Source organism: Micromys minutus (assembly GCF_963924665.1).
Source record: "Micromys minutus genome assembly, chromosome: 1".
Classification (NCBI taxonomy): Eukaryota; Metazoa; Chordata; class Mammalia; order Rodentia; family Muridae; genus Micromys; species Micromys minutus.
Genome location: NC_137969.1, coordinates 86079718 through 86105314, shown reverse-complemented (window position 1 = coordinate 86105314; position 25597 = coordinate 86079718). Strand labels below are relative to the sequence as shown.

Here is a 25597-nt window from a genome sequence, read left to right as displayed (position 1 = left end):
CTCTCTGGAACCTCTGATCAACTGAGGGAAAGAAAAATCCCTGGGAAGAAAATCATTCTCCCACCATATGTGAACCCCCTTCTGTTTTACTATCTGACACAAAACGCACATCCTAAAATCAGAAGAAACATTTGGTCTCTTCTTATTCTCTCTGAAGATTCTGCATTTATAGGGAACAGAAAGGCTTCAAATCTCCCATGGCAGAGTCCAGCCACTGGGAACCAAAGTGTTAATCCAATGAGTAAATACACAAGCCTTTCCCTGCTGTTTTTCTGAAGACTGGTGAGGCATTCTCTGTGCCTTTTTTAAAACAAAAAAACAAAACATGATTCAAAGAAGGCACCCTGACTCCTGCAGAAAGCCTTTGCTACCAGCACAGAGGAAGTGAGGCCATGGCTACAAAAAAGAAACACTAGCTCCCTCCCAGGGCCCAGTCATCCTGCAGGCTGGGATTTCATTCTGTAATTACTGTTGTGACAAACATGAGCCAGATGTGTCACTAGTCTTGCAGTTCAACCTATTCTCTGGCAAATTCCACAACTCAGGTGGGGAGACAGGTAGTGTATTTCCCAAAGAGGGGAGGACAGAGACCATTCTCCTGTCACTCCCACAGAGTGGGGCTGCCAGTTTAAGACACAGGGTCTAAACACCTCTTTACTAGTACAGAACATCGATCATCCTGAAGCACCCCAAGGCCTCTCTTCCCATCTCCACTGTATTCCTCTGTTAATGGCATCAAGTGAGTATACAGGGATCTCTGTGGAGGGACAAGCCACAGCCAAGTATGCACAGAGATATTAGTGGCTCACCAGTGGCTCTGGTCCTGGCTAGCCCAGGAAGCTGGGAGACAGTGACTTTTCTAGTCTACTGCATTTGGTAGTACCATCTCATCCCCCACCACCGTCATTTCCATGGATCCTGAGTCACAGGCATTCTCCCACAGCTGGCAGTCCTTCCTTCCCACACATCTCCAGTTCACACACAGCATACCCAGCCCAGAAATTCTCTGCTTCCTCATGCTCAGCCACCTGATCTGGAAAATGGATGAGCCTCATTGGACTTCCAAATGGACTTCTGCCCCAGATTCTACTCTGCTTCCTGAAGCCCTCACAGCTGGAGGAAGCCACTGAACGGAAGCCCATAAGTACTATTAGGCACCCTTTCTACTTCAAACTGGAAGCTAAGGCAACCTCTGAGATCTGAACTCAGGCACTATAAGCACACTGGCATGCATACCCACTGTTTTAGGACAAGTCCCCACACAACACACCCTGGCAAGGCCACTAGAGCACAAGTATCAGAAGGAGTACACCTCTGTCATATAGCTGGCTCTAACCTAGATGTAGAATGGCAAAAGGCTAACCCAGGGCCCAGCATCCTACAAGACTCTGGAGCAGGCTAAGCTATGCTGGGCTTGATGCTAATGCCTGGAATTTCAACATGAATCTGATGACAGAGCGAATAAGGCAAAAGTGGAGGCTGAGGAATTTCTGACCTTGCCTGGGAACTTGGTCCAGAAAGGAAACTGACAGTGTGCCAAAGCAGCATTGATGAATGGCTGCGGACACTGAGGGCATCTGGGGTGCTGCCTCTACAATGTAGGTCACAAAATACTAGCACTACAGAAAGTTACGATCGAATAAATGAGGGAAGCCTGGGTTAAGTAAAGTGAAGTAGGCTCCCTCCCAGCAGGACTGCTTAGAGCCTTTAATGCTACTGTACACAGTGTGTAACTGCACACACAATGGGGTGGGGAGCAGTACACTGCACACTCCAGACATGCTTCACCAGGCAGTCCTTTGTTCAGAGCATCTCTCTTGGGAATGGCGCTCACAGGGACGTGGTTAAGAGCCCTAATTAAAACAACAACAAAACAAGCAAACACACAAAAACCAGGTTTTATTGGCCATCACAAGTTGATTAGGGGCTCGTATCTCTGAGTTGAGTGACTTTTATTGCCTCTTCCTTTTAACACACACGCATGTATACACGTGCACACACATGCACCAGCCTGCATGCAAGCACACCTATATCAGTGCACTGGGCTCACCTGGTTATTGCCCATGGTTAGAAGTGCCCAGTGCAAGCTCAGAAACCAACTCAGTACCTCCATGGACTCAGGACCTTCCTGGGAAGAACTGGAAAAGGGCTTGTTCTCATTCAAGCTACATAAACCTCTGCCTCTTGTGAATCCACTGGCTCTGTGGCTGTCTGAAGGGATCACTGAAACTGAAAGGGCCAGGAAACTGAGGACAGAGGCTTTGCCTGTCCCTGGTGACCAACCTTTTGCTTGGAAATAGTGGGTATCTAACGGTTGATATTTAATGAATAAAGGGCTTATCAATACATAGATAGCACAGGGACACCAAAGCCTGGGGTATCATTATAAAAAGACATCCCACATTCTCTCTACACTGTATCCCCATCTGAACTTTTGTACTGCATACTGTGGGCATACATTATCTATCAAAAAAGAAAAAGAGTGCGCATGCACAGACATTCTCTTTAATGTTAAGAGAAAGGAAGGCGGGGTAGGGTCCTGCTTTGCTAGAAAGATAATGAGTTTTCTATGAGTAATAGGGTTATTTTCATTTTTCTCTTTACTCCTTTATCCATTGTCTGGCTGTTATAATGAGCACTATTAACTTATAATCATAAAATCAATTAAAGCTATATGTATTCAGAGGGAGAAAGAAAATCAAACCAATACCAAAATCCACCATCAAGCTGAATATAAAGAAGGCAGTCATAGAAGCCTGTGCAAGATCCACAGAAGATCAAATACCGGCAAACAAAGGCTTAGACCAAATCAAAGAAGAACATGACCATAAAAGAGCTTCAAGTCTGCAAAGAACCTTCCCCTCCATCTCACTGTCTGCTCACTAGGGGCCTCACTTCATAAACTTTCCTGGCAACCTTCCCAAACACCCCTTCACTGCTCACTTGCTCCGAGCTGTTAATGAGGACTAGAGTGTCTGCAGCTCTCCCTTCCCCTTCCCTGTCTAGCAGCTTCAAGACAATCATTAGGGAAATGATAAAAATAGGTTCACTTATTGATTTATCCCTTTTACCCAATGCTCCTTCCTTCAACCAGTTGACTCGTTTCCTTAGCAACACAGCTAATTTGAGCAGCATGGCTCGGCCCGCACACCTGCCATTTGTTTAGTTTCTTCTTTAGCAGAAAAGGCTGGGGCAAGACAGAGTAGACCTAGTGCCACTGTGGCGCTGGCTCTGCTTACCAACAGAGCCCTAGGAATCTGGGATGGGATCGAGCCTTGTACTTCCCTGTGAGCAGAGCCTCCCCCATCTAAGCCAGCCTCTGGCCTTCACAACTGCAGGCACAAGCCCGGGGAAAACTTAGGCAGGCTGCAGGAAGCAAGTGTGTGTCTTAGGGAAATATGCAGCCCTATCTGTGGGGTGTTCTGAGATTTCTCTGCTTCAGCTGCCAACCCCCCCCCTCCAGAGCCTTTATCACCGTGCACAAAGAGAATGAATATGATGGGTCAGGCACGTTGACAGAACACAATGTTCTCTTCAAGTTCCAGGCCTAATGGAGAAAATGTTTCTGTAGGAACAAGAATGTGACCACTCTGGCATTTGCCAGAACTCTGGAGATTCTCTACAATGGCTCACTGGCTCCCAGGAGATAGAACTCAATCTCCGTTAGCCATCCCTAGCTCTACCCTCAGACCCAGGACAACTGCCTGCACAAAGGTCTGAATCCTCTTCTCCCTTCAGCCTTCAAGTTTAGAGATGTGTAGTTTGAAGAGAAGTAATCAGACAATGGCTTTGATGCCGTTGCATATGTCAACACTCCTCCTTGGCTGCACATAAATATAATAATATGTGATTACTAACCCAAAGGCAGTAGCTGGGAAAGAGCCTGTCTCTTGTATGATTCTGTCAGAAGTTCAGTTCCAAAGAGACACTGTAAATGCAAATAATAGAGTAAAACACAGCCCTTCGAGAGTTATCTGACTGGAAAAAAAAAAAAAAATCAGGATATTGGTCAGACATACAGAGTGAGAGAGAATGAGACTTGGTAATGAGAAACAAAAGTCGGGGCTCTCACTGCAAGAGTTGCCCCAAAATGGTCTCAAAGGGAAGGCCACCACCATCCACTTCCACAGAAGAAACTAGAAAGACAAAAGGACCAGCACCTGAAGACAGGTGAACACAAAGCCCTAAACAGATCACAGTCACTTTTATTACCCTGCTAAAACAATTCTTAAGTGTCTGCTATAGCTCAAGGCTTTGGGGAAAGCATCTGTCTATGGTTACAGTCTCCAGGAGGGGGCTGAGTAGCTGCAGCTATGACCTAACATTAAAGACATGTACCCCAGTAAAGATTTTAAAAGAAAATTGTGGTAATGGGCCTCCGGGAAGAAAGCAAAGACACTTGGCCCAAGCGCTCCTGGGAATATGGAGTGCTCTTCCAAACAGCAGTCCCCAGAGGACGATTTATGAAGCTGATGGCTCTGATGCAATCTCTTCCAGTGATTAGAAGGGACATTAATCACACCCAAGGCCAGCGCTAAGAACAGGAGGGGTTAAACCACCACAGAGGTCTGGCTCCAGCTCCTGCAGACCCTGATGGAGATACAGTGAGATCATGCAAGTATCCATTCTGCCTGAGGCCACAGAGAAAGATGTGCCTGTCTGGCAGTCATGATTAATAGTAAAGAAGCAGGACCTGTGCTGAAACCACAGACATGGCCATCACTGTGACCATTGTGTCAACAGACTATTTTCATCCCCACCCAACAAATGTCCCTCCAGGACTCTACCACCTAACCTGTCTACACATGCCCTTCAGTCTGAAAGGGAAATCCATACCTGTTAGATTAGCCCTATGCACAATGCCTTCATTGGGTGGTGCTTCACCACTTTCTTTCCTGATCACCATGGGAGTAGGGGTGCATGGGGGAAGCAGGCTAGATAAATGGATATAACTTCAACGTGGCTCTCTAAGGCCTCTTAGCTCTCATTCCTCTGGGCAGCCTAGCAAGATGCAACAGCCCAAAGGAAGTGAGAATCAGTTTCCTGGAAAGAAACTGAGTCTTACTCTGAGCCTTTTGCAAGGCTAATCAAGTAATTAGAACTGAACTTCAATGATGGTGGAGAGGCTGGAACATCATAAGTCTGCCTCTTAAGGATAATTCGTCCTGAGTCATTAGCAGTCTTTGTGACGATCAGATAAAAACTTTTTAGAATGCTTTTACTACATAGGGCACTAACTTCCAGCAACACAAAAGCTGCAAATGCCATCAATTACTATAGTGTATCAACATATGGACCGTCCTCCTATCTGGAATAAGCCCTGTGTTCAGCCCCATTTCCTCATTTCTGCAGTGTTCCTCAAGCCTTGCTTTTAGGTTCTGTCTCTGTCCTGAGCAGATCAGTTCAGACTGGGCCCTATGGTCCCTCTTAGGGCTGGAGAGCTAACATTGCATGCTTTCTATGTGCATGACCAGTGTACAACTTTGACAGCAAATGTGAAACTCCATCCACACTCCTCTTCCCTTTCCACCTCGTCAGAACTGCACTGGAAAGGGTGTAAACGTGAGACAGAAGTTCCTGAGTATTCAGTGCTGTCTTACTTCATGATCTCATTGCTCTCCTCAGAGCAATTTTTCTCACCTCCCAGTCTTGTCGAGAGACAGGGAGAGAGAAACAGAGACAGAGAGAGACAGAGAGAGAGGAGGGTAAAAAATCAAACCCCTCTTTAAAGAAAAAAAAACAAAGCAAAACATAACAATATGTCATGTGACTTCCAGCCTTAACATTGGTTTTTAAAGTTTGGTTTCCACAGTGGTGGGATGCAACCTTCCATGTCATAACCATGACAACTGCTCCTTTTCCAGTCCGCACCTGACAGGCAAACCCAAACATTCATACACACCTCTCTTTCAAAAGAGACCCTGTCAAAAAATGAAAAGACATCTCCCCTACTCCTAACAACCTCAAAGCTAGTGAATGGACTGCAAGAAACACATTAGTCAGAATACAGAATGGAGGCTGAGGGGCTCCTAGGAGGCCTTCTATGCCTGTGGACAGTCTAGCTGCAACTGCAGGGGTCTGTGGACTTAGTTATTCAAGACAAATGATTTTTTAGTATTACTCTCTTGTCATCTGTAAAACCACGCCTCATCTCTTGTGGCTTCTAATTCAAAGAACTCTATCTGGCTCCCAAGAACCTGTCCATTACATAAATCCATGGAAATGAAGGTCACATTGTTGCTACTTTGGAGAGAAAAGGGGACAGATGATAATTGGCAGACAGTTCTAGACCCATTTGTATCACATAATGGCCAGAGAGTGATAAGACGTCCTTCTGAAAGAAAGGCAACATCCCTGCCCTCCCTGTTCTGCTACGAATCGCCATTTCAGTGGTAGTCACCTGGAGAAGTCCTAAAGAATCCATTTGTTATGTGTTTGACTGGATCTTGGACTTAAAATAATTGTCATTCCACGCATGGTTTTGGTGATTGAGAAACAATGACTGAATGAACTAAAAGCCTCAGATCAAAAACAAAACAGCAGTGGGGAAATTACTTGTTTCAGAAACCAGAATTAGTGTTTTGATGATACTCTGACAAATTTGGGTTCATCAAGAGTCTGGCAACAACTTGTACTTTGGGGAGAAATAGACATGAGCTACAATGAACAGCCACACCCCAAGCTGTTCCCTACTTCATAGAATCACACATCACAAGGCAGGCATCAAATGCTGCTGAGAACATATCAAGCAAGAAATGAAGAACTTTGTTCTCAAAGAAATCATAAATGGCTACTCTGTGAATTTTTGTTTTCCTTTGAAAACTCTGCAACTGTATCCATGTTCGGAGACACCACTAGAAACTGGATGAGAAAGAGTTGAAGCAACTAATACTCAGCTTTTAAAGGGAAGACATGAGAGACAACATAGTTGCCTTCAAACATCCAAAAGCCACCTTGGAATAAAGAAATCTGGTATTTGTTTTAAAGTTATTCTAAAGAGTAAGACACCCTCTTTCCCAAGAGTAGATCTGAGAGAAGGCAGAATATACAGCATGTAGATCTGCTCCTGTCTATAAGAAAATGGATCAAATGCCTTACTAATAAATACCATCAGGGAGAAAGCCCTCATGTACAGCACTTGCAAATGCTAGACTATCAGTGTTATCCATATAACCAGTTTTGAGCTACAAATTTACATCAAAAATTGTGAAAAACACATACACAAAAGACACTCAAGAGTATAGAGAGGCCAGTCCCAGAATATGATTTACTATAAGGCCCATGTTTCTGGAAAATTGTTAAGAGTGATCACAGATTTCTCCATTTGATGGACATTATGCTAAATCAACCTTAATATGCTTAGAAGTTATTTAACCAGGAGGAATTAAGGTTAAGAAGCCTTCAGTTAGAGACTCGAGGGCCTGCTGGGTAAACTGAAGGCCTGAGGGTTCTGTTCCTTAGCCTAAGATTTCTAGATCTTTCTTCAGGAAGTCTTGGAGCAGACAGAGATCTGTCTGATGAAGCCAAAGATGAATGCTTTTGCCAAACCAATGCCCCTTAAAATTAATTAATTTATAGGCTGAATTCCAGGGTGCCCAGGGGCTCCAGTTCTTTTCACAAGAGCCTGCGAGGGAAATAAGGAGAATTTACCTGTGATCAAAATACATAGAAAAGAAACAAAAACAGGCACAATAGTACACACTGAAACCCATCACTACTTGCAGCTCAGGCAGGAGCATCTTGAGTTCCAGGTCAGCCTGGACTACAGAGTAAACACATATCTCACAAAACAGGGGTTGAAGAAAGAAAGAGGGAAGAAATAACTGAAGAAGGGTAGAAGGAAAATAGGGAAATTGATTAGGTAGAAAACCCATCTCTCTAGAAGGTAAGTGGATCGGTACCTCAACTGAACTACAGAGTCACTAGAAAAGCTTTTAAAAATTAAAAGTAGTGTATCCCATTCCAGATATTTTAATATGCCTTAACCACCCATGGTTTCTATGCTAGAGGCCAGTGGTGTCCTCAAACCAGACAGACACACTGACAATTACAGAAACTAAGATCCCAAAGGCAAACAAGGAACAGCCAAAGGGAACCCCAGAGTTCTAACTATCTAGCACACAGTTCATCTATCACATGGATACAAAGACCTAAATAATAAGAAGAATAAGAAGCCCTCTGGATTGTCAGCTGTGTGCCCTCCAAAGTCTTGGGAGGTTTTCATCAGAATAATAAAATACAAATATTCTAGCTTTCTCACTTGAAGAAAATATCCAGGAATACAGAAAAAGGGAAGGACTGCATCTTAGACTTTTTTGCTTATGTCTTTCACAGGACTATCCTTAAAGAGTATTTATTATCTTTTAAAGCAGGGTCTGGAGAATTTACCTTTCCCTGGGCCACTGAGAAGCCAGGAAATATTCTGAGAAGACTGTCTGTCTGAGCATTCACCCACTTGCTCACCTGCTGTAACTCAGTGTTGGTTTTTCTGCTTGGTGGAAGGCCCCTGATGAGTCCTGTCCTGTTGTTTCATCTTAGGTATGGTTCTCCAGCAGCATTTTTGGGGAAAAGAGAACATTAGCCAAGGTCATGAATCCTTTAGCTCCTCACCATTGTATTTGCACCAGACGGCTTCATCTATATGAATTAGCCTTCTCTTGTCCACTTACACTTTTTGTGACTTAAGTCCTTTTTTTATTCATCTTGATCCATATATGCACTTTCCACATTGCCCCAAAGCACCAAAACCACACACTTACTAACAGAAAGAAAGGGAAGCCCTGGATGATAAAGGGGCTGGAGAAGCCACAGATGACTGAGCAGAGAAGAATCACAAATGAAAGAGAAGAGAAAATGGTACCAAAAAAAAGCTGTTGGTCAAGTATTGTTCTTTAAAAAATCCCAATTGTTCCATTCTAACCAAATGAAGACTCAGGATCCAGATGCTAGGGTGAAAGCCTACTAGCTCAGAGGCAGGGTAAGCACCAGCTGAACTTCATACTTCATAGACAAACTTCACAAAAGGTAAAGGCTCTTTCTCCTTCTTGGTACTGTCTTTACAACCTTCCAGACTGAATGCACCTCCTTTCAGCTTCCTATTCATCTCTCTATCCATCCTCCTGCCTTCCTCTCACTCTCTGATTTTTTCCTATGTTCACTCCCTATCAACTGGCTGCTTGTTCCACCTCTTGATCTATGGTTGACTTTATTTAATCTTGTTTATAACAAACAGAACACTCTAGGATTAAAGGTGTGTGTTAGGGCTGAGCCACACCACAACTAAAATCAGGTTTTTCCCATATACACTCACGGGTTCATAGCTGGGTTCCAGCCTACATGAAGTCACTTGTGACCTGTGGTCTCTTGAGGCCTTTGACTTTCTGTTTTCCTACAGATAACTAAGAATTTGATGAGAATTTCTCCTAGAATCTTGTAATTCTAATGCTCTATTATTCTGTGATGTTACTGGGGCAACTTACTGGGAACACAAGTAGGGGAGATAAAAATGACCATCCATTATTACAATAGAAAAAAGTTGCTTTGGGTGAAGCTACAAATGAAAAAAAAAATATTGATAGCATTCATATTGGAAATCCTGGCATAGTAGGACACATTTAAAGTGTCATATGTATTGACATTCTCAAGAATCAGAAAACCATGTCCAGTCAAGTTGAATGGAAACTTCTAGCAATAGTGAGAAATTTAAACTTTTACTGTGGTGTCCTGCATTGTCCTCAAACCTCTACCCTCTTTTCCTTCATGCTTTCAAAATAACTCTTCTGCAACCTCCAAACCACCCCCAGGCAGGCCCCAGTTTAAAAACCAAACACAAACTCCAAAAGCAGAAGCATTCAATGAGTAAAAATTCAAGGAAAAATCATAAAAGCTGCCACCGCCACAAGATCTCAGATCCTACTGAGATACCCTGAAGCCAAAAGGACGAGAAAGACTTTTGGAAGGCTGAACAATGCAAACCCACAGAATAACATATGCCACTGGTAAAAGAAAAATTGGTGTTTTCAAACCAAAGCTTCTGGGCAAAGTGGTGGAATTCGTGTAGCAGAAAGGATCAGGAGAAGACAAGAACAGTCAAAGATCCAAGATTCCAACCACAACTTGAATCCCAGTGACACAAGCCAAGATGTCCCATGCCCATTCCATAGTGCCTAAGAGAACTTTGCTTTTCTCTAACTCAGTGATCCTTCTCTCTGCCATGGGTTTAGCCTCATGCCCAGTGGGTACCACAAATACACACAAGCAGTTCACAGTGCTATCCCAAGAATAAACTCTATTAGAGAAAGCTAGCCTTTCAGTCTTCCACCAAGATAGTGAGGCACATGGGGGGAAAAAGAATTACTAGCAAGCAGAGCTGGTGAGACCATAGCTGTCTGTGACCCTGCACCAATTGACTTTAAAGAATAAATTATATGCAAATAGGTCTTAAAAACACACTATAGAGTGACCATCCAACAAAAAGCATTCGTTTAAGCTTAGTTTCCTGTTGCTGAGAGCTTGTAGTCCTGGAGGATAGTCTCTATAGAATGCTGATAAAATCATACACTAGACATAAAGAAATATAAAAGATAAAAAAAGAGAAATGCCTACCTTACTGAGATTACTCTCAACACAACCCCTTTCAGACAGAAGTATGCAAGCTTCTAGATAATTCTAATAGACTCTGTTACTGTGCTTTGTTACCTTGAGTTTGTCTACTGACATTTGAAAAATAGGCCCACAGCCTGTGATTCCAAGGTGTTGCTTTCTACCCTCTGTCACTAAATAGACTATCCAGAGGTGCAGCAGCCTAGTCACTGAATGTGAAGAGGAGCAGTAATCTCAAACGTAAATGCTTGCATACATAACTCTCTACAAGGGAGTGCATCTTGCGAAAATGTCCAGATTCTCTGCATTCGAATAGGCCCATATTCCCCAGACCAGCCCCCCTCCCTGTGTTGCCACACCCACCCATTCCCTCCACCTCCAGACAAGCCCACACCCTTCAACTGCTCCTCTATCCGAAGACCAGAAGAACACAAGACCTCAGTGTGTCCATATGGATCTGTTGGTTCACACACACACTCATTGCCATGCAGATACAATCCAACATTAGCAGAATGAAGAGACAGTTTCTTCAACTTTTTTCTGCCCACTCTATAACTGCTTCAGAGACTTCATTCTGGTCCCCGGGAGCTAAATAGTCCATACTCAATCCTACATGCTCACACATGTCAGTATCTGGTTTCCATCAGTAGAATACTTTCTAGGATACACAGAGCTCACTGAACACATTTCCAGAGGCTCAGAGTTTCTGGGCCCTCATACAACTCTCCAATCTTTTCAGAAGCTTTATCTTCAGTTGACAGAAAGTCATTCCAATGCTTTGCTGACAGAACCCAAACACCTTGCAAATCCAAGAAACCCAACTGACAAGAAAGTTTACTGGACGGCTAGTGACCCCTGAGAATGTGCCCAGTGGCCAAGGTAGAATTGTCTTTCCTGGGGATCCTCCTATATGCTTCCAGTTGGGCTATCCAAAAGATCTGGCTACCGATTTTATATAAATGAAAACAAAATCCAGTACATTTGGTTAAGGCTATTCACGGCTTTGGACACCTGTTATGCTTTAATCAGAAACTTGAAGGGAAAAATCCTTCCCCACTATTTTTGCATCATAAATCTGAATGAGTCCTGCGAGAAGATATCAGTACAAAATCAGTATTTGAAAAACATACAAAAGAACAATTTTAATGTAAATGCTTTACGTTTTGTGTTTTAAAAATGTAAACTTAATAACTGGAAGAAAGCAAGAAGAAGGACTTTCCATTAACACTATCTGCAGCGGCTAAAAACACTAATTCTAATGTGGCCTCCAGCTCTCACTAGGTGTGTCATAAGAAGCAAATGAGTTAATCTCTCCATGCCTTTTCCCCAACTGTGGAATGCAGAAAATGTGACAAAGCACCTCTGTAATGTAGTCACAAGCAACGATTTCAACAGGTGCTTCCCGTGGGAAGCTCTAAGCACAGTACTCTGACGTATGTACGTAATAAATGTTGGACTTTTGTGAACTGTACCATCATTAATGCTTGCACTAATATCTGATATGTCTGCAGAGGACTTTCATCCTCAGTAGCCAGTGCTAGCCCTAAAAGAGTCCTTTGAGGTTAGCCTGGCCTAGGAAATGAGTTCCACCCCCTCATAGCTGAGGTGTGAGACCCTGAGGCTCAGGTATCTGAAGAGGCCCACACGGAGGTCATGTGAGCCACATCCAGCAAAACTCCAGCTAGAAATCTGCCAAAAGTCAGGAGAAATTGGGACAGTACTGTTTGTTAGAAGGGGAAGTTTGGCTGCAGGTATTTAATACTGAACCATCCATAATTAACTACGTATTAATAACTAAGAGTCATTTGTGGACTACTTGGTGCTACCTCACCTGAATGCCACAAAACTCCAATACAACTTGCCATATAGGTTCGATCACTATTTCCAGTTTATGTTTGGGAGCTTTGAGACAGAGCGGAGTTAAGTAGGTTGCCAGAGTGTCCAGCTTGGACGCAGCAAAGGTGGAATTGAAACTTGAATCCACAAGCTGTACCTCTAGCATTGAGGCACTCTCCTGCTTTAAGCAAGAGACTGGTGGGTCCTGTGCTGTACAGCAACTCTTTTATCATCAGAGCTGTAGACTCCATGATGCCCACATCCCTTCAACTCCTGGGGCTTTATTATTTAGTAAAAAAAAGACAAACTATCATCGGACACTCTGAAAACAGAACCTAAAGTGGACTTTGGAAAAGGCAAGATGCTGCATCCTAGCTTAAACTAGACATGACACCGTCAGGAAAGCATGTACTGATTCAGAAAAGCATGTGACAAGGATATCTCCCATGGTATGTTTACAGACAAAATAAAGTGTCAGTTGACTTGAGAACAGTTGGAGAGATTTAAGAAAAGCCAAGCAGCCGAGGAGTGCTTACTACCATACCGAAGAGAAGCACAGGAGGCCCCAGTTCTAACCATATTTTTATTAATTATTTGGTGGAACTCTCAGAGTACTTGCCTATTAGATCTGCAGATGACAGAGTGGGCAGAGGTTCTGTCCAGAGACTGTGACGAATGTGTGACCAAAAGCAGCAGTTAACTGCTGGAGTCCCATCCCCTGGATTCAAGTTCACTGGAGTAGGACTTGAAAAGGTAATGTAGGCCTCTTTAACCTACGCTTCTCCATGTTTAAGATGAACGTAACGTCTTGTGGCTGTTGGTTTGTTTAAATATGGAAATACTGAGATTTGGTGACCATAGATGAATAGTGTTTTCCTTTCCACTTGAAAAGATTCCTACAGAATATCTTTGAAAGAAAGAAAGAAAGAAAGAAAGAAAGAAAGAAAGAAAGAAAGAAAGAAAGAAAGAAAGAAAGAGATAAACGTACCCAAAACAAATCAGGGCCCAAATTTCAACCTAAAGATAAAATTGAGGATAAAGTTTCTGTCATCTCCTAATGTGAAAAGATCATAAGTTTCATTGACTCCACCCTCAAGTAAGTAATCTTAGGCTATTTCTCAAAACAACAAAAAAAAAAAAGTTCAAAAGAATATTCACCAGAACAAATATGCTTATATTGTTCTATATTCTGGTAATTTAAAAAATAATGGAGAATGGTTTCTCCCCTTGCAGGTATTTCAACCAATACAAAAGTTATATGGGAAGAAGGGTTAGGGTAAACATAATGGGAACCCGGAAGAAGGGCTTGGTCTTATTCTCCCCAAGAGCAATCAAAGAAGGTTTCAAAGAGAAAATAACCTCTAATGACAATAATAGAGCCAGACAGATAGAAGAGCAAGTGTTAAGGAGCTGGAGGCCCAGTAAAAGATAGTGGCCATTGCTGTCACTGGGCTGGTTACAATGGGAGCTAGAACGGAAACGGTGCCAGTTCAGTGGGCCATGAGACACCCTGCACCTCAAGCCAAGTGTCTCAGTCAGGGCTTCTATTCCTGCATAAACATCATGACCAAGACACAGTTAGGGAGGAAAGGGTTTATTCAGCTTACACTTCCACATTGCTATTCATCACCAAAGGAAGTCAGGACTGGAACTCACGCAAGTCAGGAAGCAGGAGCTGATGCAGAGGCCATGGATGGATGTTAGTTACTTACTGGCTTGCTTCCCCTGCCTTGCTCAGCCTGCTTTCTTATAGAACCCAGGTCTACCAGCCCAGGGATGGTACCACCCACAATAGGCTGCTTCCCTCTCCCCTTGATCACTAGTTGAGAAAATACCTTACAGTTGGACCTCATGGAGGCATTTTCTCAACTGAGACCCCTTTCTCTGTAATAACTCCAGCTTGTGTCAAGTTGACACAAAACCAGCCAGTACACCAAGGAAGCTCAATTACAAAGTTAATAAACATCAGGCCCCAGAAGAAACAGCTTTCCTGCCACCATCTGCATGTAGATATTTAAATCTAAATTAACTGAAATCAGATAAAATTTAAGGGCACATAGAGTGCCCCTGTCAGGTAATGTAACCACCTTCGAAAGGAGTTCTTATCTATAATGGTGCACAGTACCACAAGGACATCAAGTAAATACGTGGACTGGATTGGCATTTCCTTATACAGCAGAAACCAATAGGACTAAGAAAACACACAGAGGCTCTAGAGCATTTTGGTTTCTTTTTCTTAAGGGTCTTAAGTAACAGAGAGCATTTTGTCATTGCCTGTCTAGAGATAGAGAAGGGCTCCCTATGTTCTCTGAGTAGAAAGTGTGTCTCATGGCAGTCTGACTTGTCAGTTTCAGGCAAACACTTCTCGGTAGCCTTTTCAACAAAGGGTTCTTATCACACCACAGTTTCATGGTATGAAGTTAGAGAACATTTTTCCTGAGGACCCAGTATCCCAGCATCCAAATATAGCTATTTTCAAATTGACTCCTGGAACCCTGATACAAAGTGCAGAATTGTCTGTGTATTCTTTCAAGGGAATGGGAGCCCATAAAAACAGTGTACTAAGAAATCTAATAGTTCCAGTATGCCAAGATAGTCACTTAGAGGCCATCCAGGCAGCCTCTCACATCATCTCCAACTCTAAAGTCCCATAAAACATAGTGTTTACCCTTAAGGAAATAAAATACTATCAGCCCGGAATAAGATCTTTAGAGTCCAGCCTCCCTTGACCTTTGTTGAGAAGATAGCAGGTGAGCATTTGAAAAAACATGGAAATGGGTTCGGGCACAAATGGCAGATACTCAGAGTCCAGTTGAAGAAGAAATCACCTGACAGCCCTGGCTGAGATGCCTAATGAAAGTTCTATTAGAAATTCTAGGCAGCCATTTTCAATGTTGTTGCACAGAAGTAAGCTCATAATAGGGTAGAATATCAGCTTGCCTACTGAGGAGCTCTCCAAGCAAATATAAAGCCCACTCAGCTACCCATCCTTTGTAAATACTTAGAACCACCTCCTGAGGACACACTAAAGCTCAACAGTTACACCAGGATGAGGCTCCGACTCTCTGGTATCTAAAGCTGAAGGGTTGGCTTTCAGAGCAATAAATACCATTTCTTTGTCACCCACTATAACCAGAGAGGAGAACTTGGAATAATTTACCAAGTTTATAAATAAAAAAAATTAATGAATCATGGGGCTCAAGAGATGGCTCGTGGTTAAGAGCACTGTTGCTCTTTCAGAAGACCTAGGTTCAGTTCCCAGAACCCATATGGCTGCTCACTCTCTGTAAGTCCGGTTCCACGGGATCCAAGACCTTCATACAGACATACATGCAGGCAAAATAGCAATGTACATAAAGTAAAGATAAATCATTTAAAAATTATGCATTGTAACAGATAACCATTTTGTGTGAATGTGGTTCATAGTTTGCAAAAGCCCAGAATAAGGTGTGCAGTCCACTCAGACTGTTGGAACGTAACTCAATAAACACTTGATTAATGACATTCAGAAAGCAACCCAGCCTTCTCTGTGCCTAGAGGCCATCATTAGAAATCTCAATTGTCATTACATTATAGATCTCTAGGTGCCAATTAATAGAGTTTTTACAGAAAAAAATCCAAATAATAAACACAGCATTTTCTTTAACAGGAGGGGAGCCTGTGGTAGGTCATATAGAAATTGAGGCAATTTTAAAAGAAACTGTGAGGTAATACTTGTCTTTTGTAACTTCCAGCTCCCATGTAATGACCCCTGACTTTCTCCCAGCAGTCAGTGCCCTCATACTTCCTACCGCCAGAGTGCCCGGGTCCTGCAGATCCCAGCCAGAGCAGTACTAGAGACAGCTTAATCACTTTGTTGACGCTTGTTAAATCAATAGCAACATATTTAATTGCAAATTATTCAGTAAAAGAATATGCACCGCTCACCATGTGCCAGCAGTGTAGAACTGAAACGGACGTGCCCGTTCCTATGAGAGCCTGTTCCCAGTCACAGGGCCAAGAAGAATGAACATACTCTAAGTTATCATAAATATCAACAATATCATAAAACTGAGAGTCTGCATTCCCATTCCCAAGATTTCATCATTACATTGGTAGAATGATCTGGAAGCCTCAAAATGTCTGAGCCCAAATAAATAAGTTTCTCCTAACAGCAGAGATTTAGGTTAGCATAGCAGAGGCAGATTTAGGCTGGATAATATCCCTAGCTAGTCTGCTCTGTTTTGTTTGGTTTTGTTATTCCGGGGCAGGGTTTCTCTGTGTAGCCCTAGCTATCTTGAAACTTGCTCTGTAGACCAGGCTCCTCTCAAACTCAAAGAGATAAACCTGCCTCTGCCTCCCAAGGGCTGGGATTACAGGCAGGAGGCACCACTGCCTGGAAGATTAGCAATTCTTATGAAGATGTCTCTAAAGGTATGTCAAGACACTGAGCAAAATTGTGTCAAAGGAACAGTGTCTCTGTAGCTTCCAAGACCACCGGTGGCAAGAACACTTGGGGGCTTGTGATAAATAAAAATTCTCAGACCCCAATTCAGATTTACTGAGTCGGGAACTTCAAGAGCCCAGACCCACCCACAGAGCTGTATTCTAACAAAGCCACCCAGGTAATTCTGAGGCAAACTGCAAGGCACACTGAAAGCTGGGACCTTAATGAAACCGGTAGAGTGCGCATGTCTGACTTCAACACAAAGGACCCAAATGAGGAATTAGCCCTGATGCTGATGGAAATCACCTACTGAAAGAAATGGCAGCTGACAGAACAGTAGCAAACTAGTTCCCAACAGCACACAGCTGGAAATTGTCAGGATGTTAGTAACTTGAAAATTCATTTCATGCTTTTTTGACTCTGACCAGCCCCGTGAGACACTGGTATGAAAACTAGGGAAAGAGTTTAAAAACCTCTCAACTCACAGCTAAGCTAATGAACACTCCACAAAGTTTCCAGAGCTTTCTTCCTGGTCCAGGAGGCCACTCACAACACCGTGTGTCTTGACAATGATACTTACCCCAGCAAAGCTCCATTCATGTCACTACCCAGAACACTTCATTTTCAACTCACTGGTTATCAGCTGTGCAGCCATGTCTCCTGTTATTATTATCTCCCTGAAGGACAGAAGGACTGACAAATAAACCTAAAACATACAGACTCGTCAGAGATACCATTAAATCAGGACCAATGGTGGTAATTAAGTAAATCCCTGAGACCACACAGCTAAGACAGAGAGGGCAATAACTCTCCTTAACCAAAAGGCCACACGTGGCACAAGTATGGCATAGAGCCTCTCTCTGAAGCTACATAACAGGGACAGATCCCAAGAACCTGAGATTGCATCTGAGTGCTGTATTTCCAAGCTTAGGGCTCATTATCTAACACTGTGGGGGGAGGGGCTTGGGGGAGAACAACGCCCTTGAGTAATCACTGCTCTATTAGGGGGATATCTCAGATAAGGCTTTTAAGTTGTGTGCTGCTTTTCAAAGATAGAGAGATACAAGATTCATCTCAGTGTATGGGGGGGGGAGACTAGAGATGGCAATTAAAGATGCATATTTAGAATACTCAAGTAAAGACACATCTCAGATGTTTCCTTGAAATGGTCTGCACATATGAGAGATCACTAGATCAGAGGCGTCTAACCTGTGCTGTGGTTTCTGTTCTTAAGAATGATTGATCTGCATATATGAGAGATCACTAGATCAAAGGAGTCTAACCTGTGCTATGGTTTCTGTCCTTGATTAAGAATGATGCTGGAGACATCTCAGGGAAGGCCACAGGAGTTCTCTCTGTGTAGGCTTAGAATATGGTAAGGGAAATGATTTATAGCTGTCATATCTTGGGACCCCCTGCCTTTTTTTAAGTGACTGCTTTAAAAGCCATGTGGTGGGCCAGTGACAGTGACAATGGTGGCAGCAGCAGTAGTGGGCACCACTGCAACTCTCCACCCCAGTTCCTCTCTGAATCCTCACTGGATTTTAAAATGTTTATAGAAGCCCTGCATCTTAGATCAGGGACTCAACATTCATCGGCATGAAAAAGCCAAGCTACCACAAGAGGTCTGAGTGACAAATACTTAGAGCCATGAATGTCTTCTTAACCATGATCTCTAAGTCAAAGGTAATCAGCTACCTATTTGTCAGGTACCCAAATGCAACAGGGCTGGATAGAAAGCAGTCATGATACAAATGGCAAGAAATGGCACCAAGTTGTTACTTCATTATTAGGGGGCTATCTCAGATAAGAGTTTTAAGCCCTGTGCTGCTGTTTAATTTGATGTGGCTTGTCCTTCCCTCTTAAGGACATATTTTTTAGCTATTCTTTGCTTTCTAGATTAAAAGATTGTCCTCCAAGCTGTCTTTCCCCATACCACGGTCTCACCATAAACATCAGAGGCGCTAAAGGAAAATGTTGGTTTCTGATACTGGTCCTTTTCAAAAGACCATTGTCATATCTAAGCAGAGGCAAATGACCTCACTTTTCTGAAAATTCTAGGAATAACCTACACATATGATGAATTATTCACAAAGGCTGAGCCTAAAAGTGAGAAAGGGAGGCATAAAGAAGAATGAAATGATGAGAAGAGGGCTGGCTGGAACAGAAAGAGAACACCTGACTTCTGGTTCCCTGAAGAAAGGAGGATTCATTACTTGCATTTAGCTCTACTCCTTCCTGTCTTTGTGGTCAGTGAAAGACAGACTGTGCATATGTCCTGTGCAGGACTGGACTTTGAGGGGGATGATGGTGTCCTGTGAGTACCCAGAGTAGAGGACTATGAAGACCAACAATCCGATTACCCAACAGGTATAATCAAGGGGTCTGCATGAGTTCTAACAGCTTAGCAAATCTTGCCTCATTCTTGTTTTAAATAAGAGTACAAAGTCTGAAGGAAACCAGATGTTCCTATAAAGAGGGAAGAAAGAAGCAGGTAAGGGGCACCTACATCAGGGATGGTAATGGCTCTAAAGAGATAAGCAGTGTTAGAAGAAGCCACTGATTCCAGGTTGGATCTCTGGGGAGGAAGAAAGGTCTGTACTCGTTATTTTCTTCCTCCCCCTTTAATTCATACTATATGCTGCACCCATTGAAAGGATGGTAACTGCGGAAAAATGAGGGAAGGGAATAATGCCATGCAAACCAATAGACTGAACTGTCACAATCAAGACATGTTTGCTTTCATCCTCAAGTTGTTTCGTTCCTGTGAATTCCTACTCACTTTCCAGGCCATCTCCCACTTACAAACAGCATGTACTACTGGCCAGGCTTCCCACACCTCATATAAAGGACAAAACAAACAGGCAATCCTAGGAATCCCCAAAAACAAAGATCTTTATCTTACACCCTTTGTGCCAACTACAGTCACAGCATCTACGGTCAATGGAAAATATGAGGGCTTCACATCCTTGGCAGGATTACAGATTTCACCTTTGTCCCATCCCCAGTGTCTCCAGTCAAGACTCTTAATCTACCAGAGTTACATCAAACCCCAAATTTCTTCCCAGACCTGAACTTTACCATCTTGCAAGGCATGTATATTTAAAGGCAACCAGAGAAGAAGAGTATATGCCAAAATGAGAGATTTGAGAACTTACACTTTCTGTAATCCTCAGCAAGATCCTCCAAATAAATTTACAATTCACTGAACAATTTACAAGGGGGAAATCTGTGATACACACACATACCCTCAGACCCATATCCAGAGTGTTCTAAGGAGACACTGAAATTCTTCATGGGAAATCCTACGTGCACAACCCCCAGGTTCACTATAATGAGCTTCATCCCCTCAAAGGCTGCAAACACATTTGAGCTTCCTACTCTGAACTGTTCCTTTCCACATGAAACATGTGTTTCCCTGCTGAGATGACCAAGTAGGTGAAGGAAAAACTCCCACTGCCAATCTATGATGTAGAATCTCCTAAGTCAGACATACCATTTTGTTCCTTCCCCCCTGACCTGGAAAAGTTCAAACCGGGCAGGCTATCTCCCAAACTCTGTGAGAGATCCCAAGTGCCTGCCCACATAAGTGTCCCTGAGCAAAGAACAGTTCAGTACAAAGAGCAGCAAGTAGCTCTCAGAATAGCCAGTGCCCGGGGAAGAAAGAACACTTGCTCGATCTATTAGATGAGCAGGCAAGAAAGAAAGAAATGCCATAAAATGAGATATCACATTTTGAATCAGATTAGCATTTTCAAAAAGACTACGTTATCGTCTGCAGAAGAGAATGTCATGAGAAAATAAAATTATCTCCCTATGCAGATGTAGCTTCTAAGAAAAAGGAAATGCATTCAGAGTGGGCTGTTGCCTTTCCACCATCTTTCATGTTAAATCTGGGTTATCGTAGACATTTTCCTTTAAATTAGAACTAGGCAACCCCTATTAAGAGCAAGATAAGGCTCTCCTAAGTCAGCAGGTCCTATAAGCACAAATTAAATCACACCTTTTACTTAGTTCATCCTTTCAAATCAATAAAATGCCTGACATGTAAGGAAAGCACATTATCATCCTAGTTCCTCAGTGACTTTCTGTGACCAAAAAAAGAAAGAAGAAAGTACAAAGTTCAAAAAGTGCAGTACACAGCGATCAAAATCTGCACCTGAATGACTGCATGTTCATACCAAAGCAGGTCTTAACAACATTTTCTAACAATGTTCCTGTTGTGAAAATTTGGCCCAACAAAGAACAAAGTAGTTCTTAAACTAGTCACTACCACCACCAGGATTACAGTCAATTACTGACACATTAATTACCTGCATGTGATTTAGCTACTGTGAAGTGGGACCCAAGAGTCTGGATTTTGAACAAGCTCTCAATGATACAGAGGAGGCTCCTCACTCTCAATGAGATGCAAGAATCTAAATGACTTCACCTTGAGTCAGGAGTCCCACCTTGCAGGTGTGCAGAAATCCCTAAAGTATTCCATTAATAATAATGGATGCTTATTGGGTAATTAGGTAATAATCCAGGCACTGACACATTAACCCATTGAATTCTCCCAGTAACTCTTTATTAACATCCTGATTTTACAGGTAGGAAAATTGGATCATAGAGTAATGAAGTAACTTTTCAAGGTCATTGGGACTTTTGGAGGAGCTGAGATTCGAACCCAGACATCCTAATTAGAGAGCTTTAAAGGTAACTTCTGCTCACACTGATTTTCAATTAGATAAGCAGATATTTGGGGAAACTGGATGTTGGGAACCGAAGGGGAGGTGACACTAGTTCCGATGCGGCTTGGAAGAAAATGCAGAGCCCACAGAGGCACAATGCTTCCCCGTGGTCACGGGAGGTAATACGTTAGTCAGTTATGCTGTATAACCAGAAGGGGAAAAAATCCAACCAGCTCCCCCTCAACATCTTAGCAGATGTTCTCTGAACAGGTTACAACAAACTATAAGCTGCAGAAAAACTGTTATGTGTTCAAGTATGGGGATAGCAAAGAAGACTGGGACAGGACTTGTGGCCAGGGCACTGAGTATGGCGTTGGAATCCATTCCCTCCAGAATCTCTCCTTTGGTGATCCTTGCAAGGTCTGTTTTGGCTAAAGGGAAGGAAGGGGAATGCATAAAACCTAGCAGCACCTTGCAAGCTCTCAAAGCTCCTGGTGGAAAACCTGTGTCTTTGCAGCAGAAGTGGAAAGAGGGAAAGGCTTTGGTGTGGGAAACATGCTTCCTGTCCCAGCCCGGAGCTTGAGCCCAGCCGGAAGTACCCTATGCGCTGCACCCAGAGACTAGGGAGCCCCGGACCAGCCAGGGAGTTTTGATGGCGCTGTCCGAGGTACCAAGGAGGACGGCTGCCACACTTTGCCATCTGCGGGACTGAAAAGCTGCTTTGTCTACTGCAAGCAAACAGATGGGGGGGGGGCTCTGTGGGCGGGGGAGGGTTCCTAAGCAGGTCACAGTAAAGAGGCACCTGGTGGGTGGGAAATATAAGAAAACTGTAGAAGGTGGTCGAGAGAGGGGACTTTCGTTGGGAGATCAATAGAGTACTGTTCTGAGGAGTTATTAGCAGCAGCAGCACGCAATACAATGCAATCTGTCTGCTTTGTGCAGCTCACTGACAGGCATGACTGCAGAGACCGGACCCCTCCCCCACCCCAAGCCCCCATCTAGATAGTTCAACCCAAGCACTCTATGGCCCGGATCATTGTGTGGAGGTGGGAGGGGGAGGTGAGAACTGGAGAACAAGGAGGAGAAAGGGAGAAACCCGGCCAGGGGGTGGCTGTGGGAGGATGCGAACAGCAGCAGGAAGCATCACTGCTTAGAGATGCTTCTTCATTTCTAATGAGGTGCTGCCTAGAAGCACCATGCGCCAGCCAATCCCAAAGCTGCTGAAGCAGGGAACTGGAAAGGGGGAAAAAAAGGAAGACCAAAAACTAGAGGTTGTGGGCTGCAGGAGATGTGCAGGCCCTGAGGGAGGCAAGCTGCCTTGCAAACTAAGACTTGGACACCACATCCCCAGCCTCAGCTTTCCCACTGCTGCACACCTCAGAGGGGGGAGGGAGCATGGGGCAAAGAGGAGGAGTTTCTTTTGCATGTGTATTCTTCCCAAGAATTGTGCCTCCACAAACACCAAATCCCTGTCAAGCCAATCCCCCACATCCAACCGCAAACCATTGGCTTGCCTCCTGTAATTGCCTAAAACACCCTACCCCCTTCAACTCCTAATGGCTTTGTCAAGCATGCAAATTCTCAGTGCAGAGCAGGCAGTAAGCTGCCTAATCAGCATCCTTCATTTGGTGTGCTTGGGAAGACCTGCAAAAATGTTCCTTTCATGGCCTCCATGGATGACCTACCCATTCTGTGTGAAGAGCGACACCTTTGCCTTTAGAGATAAATTGTTTGCACACCTCTGACCCTCAGCTGATGGGTTCAGGCCCAGTAGATCTGTCTGGTTCGGGATACTGAAAGACCAGCCAGGTATGGCAAACATTAAGAAGCAAGAGTAGCAACCCAGGGCCAAGAAGGGCCAAGAAAGGATGAACACACCTCCTTGCCTGGAAAGAGAGCTCCAACTTTGAGCTATTTGGGCTGGTGGTGACAGGATCCCCTCCCCTGCAGCCACTCACTTTCAGTAGAACTTAAACTTGGTCTCCAGAGTTAGCTGAGTCCCTAGCCCAATGCCTGTTTCATAAGTATTCATTTGTCTACTTGTATATGTGAGTTTGGCTCATGCTCTTTGGAGCTTCTGGTCTGATTGAATCCCCTCCCAGAGCCTCAACTTCCCTTCTGGCAGACAGTGCAAGTGCCTTCCCAGCTGTCTTAAGTGAAGGGAAAGGGAGAACTGATTATGAAAGAATCCCTGAGATTTGAAGTAAGCCAAACCACATGGAGTGCAGCTTCTGAAAGGGTTAGGGCTTTGAGGGTGGCCGAGAAACAGACAAAGCCCGGATAGAGCAGATACCTCCACACCAGGCACCTAAGTACACTAGAGATTTTTACATGGAAAATAATCCCAAAACCAAAAGTCTTACCTTGAAAGACACTAGCGCCCAAATAGGTCTCCAGGGCATCAAGCTTGCCCCTTGGATGCAACAAGGTATCGTGCACTTGAGCAAAGGGGCAAATTTTGACACCAGGAAGGGGTGGGGAATAGATTCCATGCTGGGTGCCCCCCCACCCTATGGAATGCAAGGGGGGAGAGGGGAGTCTTGGTGGGCAAGAAAGGATATGGCCAATCGATGAGCTTCTTGGCGTATTTCCTGACAATGTTATCTTCTCCGAAGATGAACAGGGATCTGTTGACCGTGAAACAGTTCTGCCGGACTGGTATGGGGTTGTACAAAGCCATAGTCCGCGCCCTCTGCGCTTTTGACTGCTTGTAAGCGGCCGCTGGCCCCGAGGCCGGTACAGGGGTTCCTTGTCGGTTCCTGCTCTGGTCCGAGTCTCCATCGCCTGAGCCTGGCCTGCCAACGACCACCGCCTCCCCGAAGCGAGCCATCCTGAAGTTTAAACAGACAGAAGACACACAAAGGTGATCGCCGAAAACCCGCACACAAGAGGCAGAAAAGACATAGGCAGGCTCAGAGCCTTGTCCACACAGGCGCAGGGACCACCGCCTCTGGGAGCCCCCGCAGGCTCTTCAGCCCTGCTCTGAACTGTTGAATCTAAAGGCAACCTCTGCGAAGCTCCATTCCTCAAAGAAAAGAAAGAAAAAAGAAGAAGAAGAAGAAGGGGGTAGGGCTTCTAGAGGGAATATTTTCCCCAAAATGCCAGCGTGGGGTGGTGTTCAGGGACCGGAGAGGGGTGGAGTAGGCTGCTCCTCAAACATAGCTCCTCTTCTGGCACGCGTACCACCTGGTTCAGAGAAAGGCAGGCACTGGCCCGCTAGGTAACAGTTTGCTGATTGTTGGCTGGGGTGAGGGTTAGAGAGGAAGAAAGGAATGGAAACAAAAGAACTTTGAAAAAAACGGAAAAGGGGGGGCAGCCACAGTGATATGTTTTAGAATGCCAGCCCCTGTGAGTCCATCTAAGAAATTCCACAGCCAAGACTTGGCTCTTTAAATCTGCCAGCGGAGATGCATCCAAAGGTTGGAGAGGGGGAGATGGAGATGGGGGGAGAGCGGTACTAAGGTTCCTGCGCAAACCGCATCGTCCGAAAAATGAAGATAAGAAGTCGAACCAGCCGGAGAGGGGCAAAAGACTTCACAGCTCCTGCGTTTGGGGTAGAAGTTGAGCAGCAACCAGAGAGCAGCGAAGCCCAAGTGCTAGCATCCGCCCAGAGCGCTCACTGCCACCGCCGCCGCCGCCGCCGCCGCCTCCCAGGATCAGCATGCAACAGCGATCCGCGGCTGCGCCGGGGAGAGGGTGGGAGAGCAAGCGAGCGAGCGAGCGAGCAGGCGGGCGGGCGGTCGAGCACTCGCAGCGAGGAACAGGTTGCAATCAGCCTAGCTAGCGATGGCGGGGCATAGGACTTAATCCTCGTACTGAAGTTCCTCACGAAAGACTAGCTGTTTCTCCTCCCGGCCTTCCTGGCTACAGAGAGCAGAGACGTTGCTTATGGGCAGGTTAAGGAGCACAGCGCAGCAAGGTAGCCAAGGATCCGAGAGGGACGCGGGGGCGGGGCTCTCAGAGTCCAGCATGGTGAGGCTGTTTGGCTTGTGGATTCGTTTGACTAAAGGTTACCTAGGCAAGGGTCCAAGGAAGAGTCGCCATTCCCTCAAGTGATGAA

General features: G+C 44.4%; 1 protein-coding gene across 1 annotated transcript in view; it reads right to left on the bottom strand.

Annotated features, from left to right (window-relative positions):
* Positions 1–24368, bottom strand: part of CACNA1E (calcium voltage-gated channel subunit alpha1 E) — a gene marked incomplete at its 3' end in the record, with an annotated part of 296371 nt that extends 272003 nt beyond the window's left edge. The window contains exon 1 of the mRNA XM_080932993.1: positions 24099–24368. Coding sequence (XP_080789119.1) covers positions 24099–24367 — 269 coding nt within the window. The 5' untranslated portion in view covers position 24368. The remainder of the gene's footprint in view (positions 1–24098) is intronic.
* Between the last annotated feature and the right edge of the window lie 1229 nt (positions 24369–25597).